At 39.6% G+C, this 10,702-nt stretch overlaps 1 protein-coding gene across 2 annotated transcripts; it reads left to right on the forward strand.

The window, feature by feature from the left end:
• Positions 1 to 245: 245 nt before the first annotated feature.
• LOC131368817 (torsin-1A-like) lies at positions 246 to 6,460 on the forward strand. 2 transcript variants are annotated; one of them, XM_058414979.1, is made up of 6 exons: positions 441 to 578; positions 1,549 to 1,616; positions 2,206 to 2,471; positions 3,362 to 3,537; positions 4,115 to 4,242; positions 5,258 to 6,460. In XM_058414979.1, exons 2-6 carry the CDS (start codon positions 1,607 to 1,609, stop codon positions 5,500 to 5,502), a joined length of 825 nt encoding a protein of 274 aa, XP_058270962.1. In that variant the 5' UTR covers positions 441 to 578; positions 1,549 to 1,606; the 3' UTR covers positions 5,503 to 6,460. The 2 variants fall into 2 exon arrangements, with proteins under 2 accessions (XP_058270961.1, XP_058270962.1); XM_058414978.1 differs by lacking the exon at positions 1,549 to 1,616 and having other exon boundaries at positions 246 to 578; positions 5,258 to 6,459.
• Positions 6,461 to 10,702: the final 4,242 nt, after the last annotated feature.

Raw genomic sequence — 10,702 nt, forward strand, 5'->3', positions numbered from 1 at the left:
TTATCTTATCTTATCTTATCTTATCTTATCTTAAAAAGATACTTGAGTCTTGAGAGACTTCAAAGTATGTATGTAATTGCAAACTATCTATCAAAGAAAGCAAAATATACCTTTTGATAATATACGATACAGGATGATAACGCACACACTAACAGCTTAACGCAGCACATCTGCGAAAAAAAACAAATATGCATGAAATAAAACAAATGTCACGATTTCGCGCATGCGCACTAAATGGGAAGCAGGTAAGCTGAATTCTCCGGCACACCTTTAGACCTTGCAGACCAGAGAAGACATCATTGTGATTAACGAGGGTGACTGTAAACCGCGCTGAATCGATATTGGACTTTTTTTTATTTTTGGGGAAAAAAACAACAACATGCTGTCAAGATGGATCCTAGTTCCACTTCTGTGCGCAGGATGGAGTTTAATGATCATGATGGCGGAAGCATTAGACCCAGCCTCGATCAGCCTGGGTATTGGAGCTGCTGTAACCGGATTTCTAGCTCGGTTTCCAGATGTGCTGTGTAACTATCAGGAGTGTTGCAGACCAGAGTGGATCTCCTACAACAAAACAGGTGTGTAAGTTATCTGTCAGGTAAAGGCACTTAGTTTATGTATGTACAGGAAGTTCTAGTATGGCATTCTTGTATCGGATGTCATGACTGCGAGTATTTATCATCAATTAAAGTCATGGGCAGACTGGCCATCGGGAGCACCGGGACATTTCCCGGTAGCCTGACGGTTGTTCTGGCCTAGCAATGAATCTACGGACCGCCTGATTCTACGAATCAGGAAATCGTGGAATGTAAATGAGCACCACATGACCCCAGGTCAGCGACGCACTGCCTAATTGGCTATTTCCAGAGGCAGGTAATAGGTGTTTTCGACTTGAAGCGGCGCTGCGCAGACCGATCTGCGATATGAGGTTAAAATACCGCGAGAGTGGCTTAAGAGTGTGCGCTCGGATGTGTGCTAGCGTCGCTCTCGCGATACTTTGGTGTCTTCAATTGACAGACAGACGCTTTCATCCCAAGCAACTTACAAAAGATAAAATCAAACCAACAAACGAGCAACAATATTTAAGTGACAAGTCTCGTTTAGTCTAACGCAGTACATGTAGCATGTTTTTTTTAGATAATAAATAAAAAGAATAAACTGTAGATAGAATAAGGAGTGTAAGTGTTAGAGGTTCAATAAATAAAAATTAATTATCTACAGCATGGCCATCTGCAAGCTAATGGTGTTCACAAAACATATTTTTTTATATTTTTAATATATGTTTTAAAAGGGCATGTTGCAACATCTTAGAAAATGACAAACTAGCACACTGTTTTAGAGATGGAGTGCCAAATTTGACCAGAAATTTCTTTCCTTTTCTTTTTTTTCTTTTATTTTCTTTTCTTTTCTTTAAGTTTAAGCTAGGCTATACTCTTAGAACAATATGTGCTTTTATGATTTATGAGATCATCAATAGTAGGACTGTAATATACAATTAATATAAGTATATATTATTAAATGTGTTTATTTCGTATTACTGTGTTGTAGTCGATAAAGAGCATCCTGATGTAGGTGTCCCTATGTTGATGTGTTGGAAGCAGGAAACATGGGCAAGTGTAAGTATCTGAGCAACTTGAGGCTCATCGATGAGCTTGGGGTGTGAAGGCTAATCCATCTGGTCCAGTCCCACAGAATAACTACTGTAGCACAAATTGCTGAAAAGTTTAATGTTGCTGTGTCAGAAAGATATAAGAACACAGAGTATCACAGTTTGCTGTGTACGGGGCTGCGTAGAACATCATGCAGGAAGTGCCACTGTATCACTGTTAAAATCTGCAGTGATTGAGCTTAGAGTATGAAGGTATGAGTATGAAGATGAATCAACAACGACCAGGTTCTTCAGGTATATTCGGTACATTCCATCAGGTGTAGCAGCCATGTTTCTTTCCTTACATTTACATTTTCAGCATTTGGCACACTCCCTTATTCAGCGCTGTACAAAAGTGTTTTGAAGACACTCTCAGGAAATACATTGATACTGGTTCACTCGGTCACAGTTTAAGGATACCATGTATCTAAATCTCTGAGACAAAATTTTTCAGCAAATAGGAAAAAATAAGTTATAGTATTTCAGGAAGAGGTAGATCATCATCATCTCATCTATTGTGTTGTTGCATAATGGCCCATCCTTCTCTTGTGTTTTAGGTCTTGAATCAGATCTGCAGAGCAAGCTGTTTGGCCAGCATGTAGCATCTCGTGTCATCCTCAAAGCTGTGACCGACTTTATGAACAATGAAAATCCGAAAAAGCCCCTTGTCCTCTCGCTGCATGGCTGGAGCGGCACAGGCAAAAACTTTGTCAGTCAGATAATCGCCGAAAACATTTACCAGCGTGGAATGAAGAGCAGATTTGTGCACTTGTTCTCCAACACTATACACTTCCCACATGAAGCTGAGCTGAAATTGTACAAGGTAATGCATGAATTACAGCCTTTAACCCTGACAGACAACACTATAAGCTATAAGTGGACTAAAACGTGTTTGGAGTACCTCTCTGATATTTTTTTTTTGATCATTTTTGAGTTTACCAGTTTATTAGATAAACATATACAGTGTCCACATGCCTCCTTTGACATTTAGATCAGTAAGAATTGTAAGAATCAGGGCAGGACAGGTTATGCAGGAATGTAAATCTCCAGGCTTGTGCTGAGATAATTGTGTTGCTTATACAGCATAAACATGCACAACACGGTAAAAATCCAGATTAATTTTCACTGCTACTGAACTGTGAAATGTGGTGATCATGCAGGAAGCCTCCTCTTTTTTTTTTTACCAGAGACCAAGATATTGAATGTGTGCCTGATTTGTTGTGTCCATGTTCAGCTTTGAATGTCTTTGTCATGTTATACTCCATGGTGGTGATTCAATGGCTCATATAAAAGTAGACAATCAGGGCTTTAAGAAGAAGTTTAAAAAAAACCTAGCCTACCAGAGGCATATTTATTATTTTCTTCACAAAATGTTTCTAGCTTTAAAGTATATGGTGATATCAAACCAATTTTTCTCTCTCTCATTTTGTATCTGACGTGACAGAAAACAATTCATTTGTTTATACTTATTCTTTTGTAATATCCTATAAGTCGATTTTCATTTCACAGACAGACAGGAAAACTATTAAAAACAGTTACTGTGGTGATTTCTAGGCATATGGTGATATAAAAGAAATTTTTTGTCATGCCATTTACCTTTTCTCTTATCATAATTAATCACAATATTCCTATTGATTAATCTCCAAATTTCATGTTTCTACTTCTTTTCACTTGTCTGTATGTGTGTGTGTGTGTGTGTGTGTGTGTGTGTAGTCCCAACTGCAGCAGTGGATAAAGGGCAATGTGTCTGCCTGCCCACGCTCCATGTTCATATTCGATGTGATGGATAAGATGCACCCGGGCCTGATCGACAGCATCAAACCCTACTTAGATGTTCATGAAACTCTAAATGGAGTCTCCTACCGCAAGGCCATCTTTATCTTTCTAAGGTCTCTAACATCATCATTGAGTAAAACTAAATTTGTTGTACATTTAATTACATAAAAAAAAAAAAAAATTTTAGTTTTATGTAGTGACGTTACTGTTGGCTGTATGGATTCAGGCAGAACATGAAATTTGAACATGAGATTCATGTTTATGGCATTTTAAATAGCATCTTTAATAGAGTGCATGAGGGAGACTGACCTGCACCAGAAAATTGTTTTACCAGGTTAATTGTAATGTAAGATGCTTGAATTTCTTCTTCTTGATATTTTCCTATAGCACAGCTTGCTTTGAAAATCCATTCAGATCACTGTCATTTCATGTTGTTTATCAAATTAGCCGGTACACATACACTACTCTCGTCACCCAGTATCTAATGGGCCCTGATTTAGGTATCAGAACTGTTTTAGGAGTCCACATAAATGAGTACAGTATAGGACCAATACCTGTAATGATATAAATGCATCCCTAAAGTATGTATTGCAGTATAATCAGATTTAGAAATGTTTAATAAAAATAAATTGTAAAATGATCTGTTATCAAGTGAAACGCCCCCTTTATGTTTGTGTTTCTACTCCATAGTAATGCCGGCGGTAAAGAAATCATGGAGGTGATGCTGGATTTTTGGAAAATAGGATGGGATCGAGAAAAGATTGAGCTGAGACATTTGAAGAAAGCCCTGGCACTAACTATTTTTAACAACAAGAACAGTACGTAGAGCAGGATTCCTGAGTGACATAACAGTATCTGCTGAATTTTAACAAAGCCACAATAACCCATGGACAGATGTCCATGAGGACTGGCTGTGACTCTAAAGCTGTGTTCACACATACAGTGATTTTATCACCACAAGTCTCTGTATTATAGTCATCAGGAGGGTGTTCCCGTTACTTGTGATAAGGTTGATCAGTGGGTGGTGCAGCTAGCATTCCAAATCTGTTTTGCGGCTGAAATGAAAGATTCTAGAGGGAGATTTGGTGTTTGTGTCTAAAATTCAGCAGTAACAAATCTGCATCATAGCTCGTTGCTTGTTGCCACAGATCACGAAGCACTTTACTGTCTTCACTCCCATTGCTAGTGGCTGCACAGAGTCACTCCACATTTGCGTGAAGTTAAGCTTTATGCTGCCAACAGTCTCACTGAGAGCACCAGGTCTTACTGGAAAAAAAATATCAGCATTTGGGGATTAGCTTTGACAAAGTCATGTGTTTCAGAACGATTCACGAGTGCAAACAGCAATACATGTTACTCAAATTTTAAGCATCGCCGGACACGTCCTTGCACAAACTTGTCGCTTTTCTTTCACAGAAAATGAATGATTTCCAGTCACTTTGTTGCTGTGAATCACTGTGTGTGAACGTAGCATTAGAGTATGTTCAGCAGTTTTATGATTTATATTTTCATGCAATGTATCATAAACAGGAAAGTAAGTACAGATGCTCTTTATTCATTCGGAAGTCAGCATCATGTATCCCTATGCCAAATACAATTGCTTTATAAGTGAAGGAAATTCACCAAACTTCTTTCGTTAGTGAGCGCTCTTTTAACACACTTAACTTTAACTTTACGAGATGATGCCTTTAAAAATACAGTTTATAGATGGATGCTGACCTGAAAGTGATGTAGGCAAGTGTAGAATTTTACTAAGTTTGTGTCTGAATACATTACATTTAAGAATACAATACAATAAAGAACATTCTACTCTCCCTGTCTCTGTTTTTCTAGGTGGGTTTTGGCACACAAGCCTAATAGACGAGAACTTGGTGGACTTCATTGTGCCCTTTCTCCCCCTGGAGCTCAAACACGTTGTGCAGTGCGGCCGAGCCGACATGATCAGCAGGGGCCTGAAACCCAACGAAGAGGCTTTGGAGCAAATGGCACGTGACATGACAGATTTCCCTCATGACGAGCGTGTCTTTGCAGAGCGGGGCTGCAAGGTTATCTCCAGCAGGCTGAACTACTACATTTAAAAAAGACGGAGAGACTCAATGCTGTGTGTGCTGTCCCTGAAGAAGTGCAGTGGGTTCGGAGGGAACCGTATCTGCCGTATCCAAGCAGGAAGTCCACCTGATCACTACTCTGATGTCCATCACATGTTGAAGAAGGGAACAGGGTTTTTTAATTGATTGAACGGTTTATGATATTTCTGTTTTTAACATGAATCACTGATAAATGATGCAGGCTTGAGTCCTTGCTTTTTAAGGAGATTCAAGTCTCATTATTAATCTGGTGGCGACATGAATGTGTTGAATCTTAAATGGTCATTTTTTATGACCGTATGTTGTGCATTGTCATGCACTAGTAATAAACAAAATACTTGCATCCCTGAAGGTGTGCTGTGGTGTCTGGCACCAAGATTTTAGCAGCAAGTCCTGTAAGTTGCAAGGTGGGGTGTCCATGGATCTGACTTGTTTATTCAGCACATCCCACCATTTTTGCTTTGTGGCACAGTGCATTATCCTGCTGAAAGAGGCCACAGCCATCAGGGAATACTGTTTCCATAAACGGGTGTTCATGGTCTGCAACAACGCTTAGGTAGGTGGTACATGTCAAAGTAACATCCACATGGATGGCAGGACCGAAGGTTTCCCAGCAGAACATTGACCAAAGCATAACACTGCCTGCCTGCTTAGCTCTGAAAAGATGATAAAATACTATTAGTGACCTATAAAGCACTGAATGGTCTCGTACCTGAACAATCTTTTGGTTTTTCTGATCCTCCACACCTTCTTTGATCAAAAGGTGCAGGCTATTTGGTAGTACCTTAAATAGTAAAGTAAAGGCTACAGTAGAAGGCTTTTTCTTACTACACTGTAAAAAATGTACATGAAAATTACAGTAAAAAACTGTGAAATAGCAACAGTAAAAGACTGTAAAGTCAAAAATCGTATATCACCAAAGTACATTAAATTACAAGTACATCAAATTACCGTAATTTTTGCTGTCCTAATATGTAAAAAATACACATTGTTACTGTGGAAATAGAAAAGTTTGGTAAAATTAACGATGATAAAATTAACATTTTTAAGTTGAGAATGAGTTATAGAGATCTTTTCAAAAGTCTTGCATTGTATGAAATCTTTTTAAGTGGTAGGCATCTACAAGGCATAATTAGTCAGCTGACTTTACAATATGGATTGTATATGATTTCACCGAAGATCAACTCAAAAAAACTCTGTCCATTAAACAAACACACACATCTATACCTGCTGTTATCACCACTCAGTGAAACTATGATGGATTTATTAACCTGCAGGCATGAATTGATAAAAGAGGCCAAAATATGAGGGAACAAATTAGTAAAATGTGTCGAAATATTCATAGGTTGTGAGAATGAATTCTTAATTTGTGATATGGTTTTTATTTTACATTTCTAGCATTAGATAGACACCTATCCACTTATCCAGCAGGATTTCTAATCCCAACCTTCCCACCAATAGTCCAGCATCTTAAGCAATTAAGCACTACCACTTCCCACTTTATTACCTGCATGTCATGTGTGGCGTTCTGTACCATACAGCACTAAACTATAAATGCAGTATTGTGTTGTTCTCTGACCTTAACCTTGCTGGCATTCTTCTTGGTGAGTTGCTTCTCACTAGCAGCAGGAATCAGAATGTCACATTCAGCCTCCAAGATGCTGCCTTTGTAGGGGGTGGCCTTGGGAAAGCTGACAATTGTACCGTTTGCCAAGAAAATCGACAAGAGAAATGAAAAATAGAAAGAGGATACACTCATATTGCTGAACTTATATAGGACATCTGTACAGAAGAGGACTTGGTGACATGTGGACATTCCTTCTGCCAATAAACTACAAACAATTCTCTTTTTATACACAAAAAAATTCCAAATCCAATTCCAGTCTTTGCATGTGGTTGCCAGATTTGATATTCAGTATATTTGCTCCAGTATCTTATCCTAGCAGATCAGGGAGCATGGATACACCATGCAAGGAGACATCCAATGTGATGTTGATGAGAACCTGTGGCATGATCGTCAGGAATGAATGGACTAAATGTGTTCTGAGTATTTCATCTCTATTTTGTACATTTTTTCAACCCACAGTTGTCTGTTTTTGTATTTTGTTGTCAGATGTGTAATTGATTGAATAAGTATATTAATGTGACCACAAGTTGTAGTGTCTGGTGGAAATATTTGCTTTTGTTGCACATGTTTAAAGTTTTGTCGATGTTGGAGCATTTTCAAACAAATTTATTTTGGCCAGTGAGCTTCACTTTCAGCCTGTGTGTTGACTGGTCTGAAAATGTGAAGTCTGAGTGGACAAATGTATTTAAGCAAATGAAAATGTAAACACACATTTTATTCAAGTGTAGCCTGGTGTACATGAACAATGTTGTGACTCAAACATTAATAACATTCTTTCTTCCTTTTCCTTGTTGTTTTGTTTCTTTAAATAAAGTTCAGGGGTTTTATATAGTTTGGGTGATACGATAAGTTCGGGCATCAGGTGTGCTTTTAATTAGTTAATACAGTTCGGTTTGTGGTGGACTGAGCTCGGTCATCGCGGGAAAGTGGATGATTAGCCAGAGACTGAGACTCTGGGACCTCGCTAGATTTCCTCATCTAGTTAAGTTTCCTGAGACACACTATTTCTGCTGACGACGTGGGAGAAGCTTTCTCACCCATCGCCTCATCTGCTCTACTCTCTCTGGTTCCTCACAGAGCACCCAAGTAACCTGGAAAGATTGCTACGGTTCGTGAGTACTTTGTTTATATTTGCTCATTAGAGTGAAGGGGCATTTTGTTTAACGCCACAATGCTCCCAAGCACCGTACAGGCCTTCAACAAAGGGGGTTTGTTTTTGGTTTCTTTATTTTCTTGCAGGCTAAGGTGGACATTGAGTCTGGGCCCAGTGAACATTACATTGGTACATTACAACGGTATTGCATTGGTAAATACACACTCTGTAAATACATGTGTTGAACTTTGAGTGAATATTAACCAAGTGAACTTGTTTTTTTTTGTTTGCCGTAGGGCGAAGTTTGTTAGTTAGCTTATTTACTTCTTAGAAAGTTTAGCTGGTTTACACATCGGTACACTTAAGAGCCAATCTATATCTTTATAGGTTTGCAATTTGCTGAATTGTAGTTTTGTTTTTCTATCGGAGTGATATAATACACGCACCTGCACAATTTTGGAAAATGTAATGTTACTTTAATTTCTTTCATATTGATGTAAGAGGACTACAAAGGTAATCTGGTTACTTGAGGAGTGTTTTTGTGTTTCTGTTTCCTTTCATATTTATCTAAATCTCACGTCTATTTGGACTAAAGGAGAATTAAAGGATCCATTTTATTTATATCTCGATCTTGTCTGTTTAATTCTAGTTTAAAGAGAAATCTGCCCATAGAACTAGTAGAATCTAATTGAGTGTGTAAAATTATTTTACGAACCCAGAGCTCTCTTCTTCTGTTAAGAGATGAGTGCTACATATAAATTGGAGGCACCGCTGGGATCCTTTTTTCTTTCTTTTGGCCAGATACATATGTTTAGTGGGATATTGAGGAACAGTTTGTGCAGTATGGCTGATCCCTCTGAAACTTTGATTGCTGAGTTGCTTGAGTGGTGTGTGGAGTCATGGGTTGACCCCTCGCGTGGTTTAGTCCTTATTGGTGTACCGAGTGGCACTGAGGTAGCAGAAATTGAAGATGCTGCTCAGACAGTGAAAGCCTTTGGAAGGGTGTGTGTGAGGGCTGAGAAATATCACTCAGAGCTGGATTGTAATTTAGTGCTATGTGAGTGCCGTCAACCTTTGGATCCTGATCACACTCCCTCTGAGATCCCTCTGAGGTTCAGGCTAGAGAGAGAAAACCGAGTCAACACCCTCCGAACTACAAGAATTAAAAGCAGACATAAAAGCTTTGCATACCCGGTTTGGGGAATTAACAAAAAAAGTGGAAAGGAGAACATGAGCAAAAGACTGGAACTCCTAAGAATAGCTCCAGTTCAGTAGTGGGGAGTGATGTCGACGCTTTGCAGAAACGGGTGTCTCAACTTCAAGAACAAGTTCGTGTATTGACCATTTCACAGGGAACTTCAGTGATCAAAGAGCGACGAATGAAGGAGGGTAAGGGTCATTTGAGTCAAAATCGTAGGTCTCAGTCCTCGAATAGTTCCTCTGAGTTTTTTTGTTACCGATGTGGTGAGGATGGTCACTTTGCCACCAAGTGCACCTCTCCAGAAAATTCAACTAAGGTCATTCAGAAACTGATCCGTGCACTTCATAAGAGTAAAGGTGACAAAGAGCCAGAAGGGGAGTCCTCTGCCTCTGTGGAGAATTGTTCTGTCAGACGAGGAGCAGTAGACTCTAGGAAGCCCAACTCCATACCAGAAGGGTTGGTTGGCCCATCTCCTTTTGCTGATGTGACTATTGAGAGTCAGCCATGCAAAGCCCTCCTGGACAGTGGCTCTCATGTCACAATTGTCTTTGAGAGCTGGTATAAGCAGCATATTCCTCACATTCCAATTCTGCCACTTACTAACCTTGCTATATGGGGTCTTAGTGATTCTACTTACCCTTATAAGGGATTTGTATCAGTTGATGTGGCATTCTCTATCAAAGAGGGGGCAGAGAAGGAGAGGGTCTCACTGTTGGCACTGGTGTGTCCAGATCCCAAGAGCCCTGATTCTGTTCCAGTTATTCTGGGCACCAATACTCCCAAACTTCGAGTTCTGCTGGCTCAGTGTAAAGACTTAGACAATGGTGGCGTTATTAGAGCTCTAAGAATCTCATCTTATGATTTGGAAACCCGAGAACAGTTCCTGCCATCCGGCTCAGTAGCCCAAGAGGATGCTGTAGGATTGGTGAGGTGACTGGGCCAGGGACCATTGGCCATTCCTCCTCGTAGCACTAGCTATGCGGTTTGTCAAGTGAAACAAATCCAGCCGTTAGGCAATAATGTTCTGATAGTGGAGACTTCAGAAGATAGCAAGCTTGCGGCAGGGGTGTTGGTGCCTTCCCTGGTTATGGTCTAGATGTAAATAACTTCATGTTGCCATTGCGAAATGAGTCTCAAAAGGAAACTGCCATTCCAGCTGGTACTCTTCTGGCCCATATACTGTGGACATAGCCACTGTACCACGGACATTGAAATCCCCACAGACAGTTATGGATCCTGCAACGTTTAACTTTGGAAATTCACCCATCCC

The sequence above is a fragment of the Hemibagrus wyckioides genome, linkage group LG18 (genome assembly GCF_019097595.1).
Source record: "Hemibagrus wyckioides isolate EC202008001 linkage group LG18, SWU_Hwy_1.0, whole genome shotgun sequence".
Lineage (NCBI taxonomy): Eukaryota > Metazoa > Chordata > Actinopteri > Siluriformes > Bagridae > Hemibagrus > Hemibagrus wyckioides.

Bases quoted from the DNA above. Each gene is read 5' to 3' on its own strand.
- LOC131368817 (XM_058414978.1), top strand. From the start codon at position 380: ATGCTGTCAAGATGGATCCTAGTTCCACTTCTGTGCGCAGGATGGAGT. The intron at 579-2,205 runs GTGTGTAAGTTA...CTTGTGTTTTAG, and splicing joins GATCTCCTACAACAAAACAG to GTCTTGAATCAGATCTGCAG. The intron at 4,243-5,257 runs GTACGTAGAGCA...CTGTTTTTCTAG, and splicing joins TATTTTTAACAACAAGAACA to GTGGGTTTTGGCACACAAGC.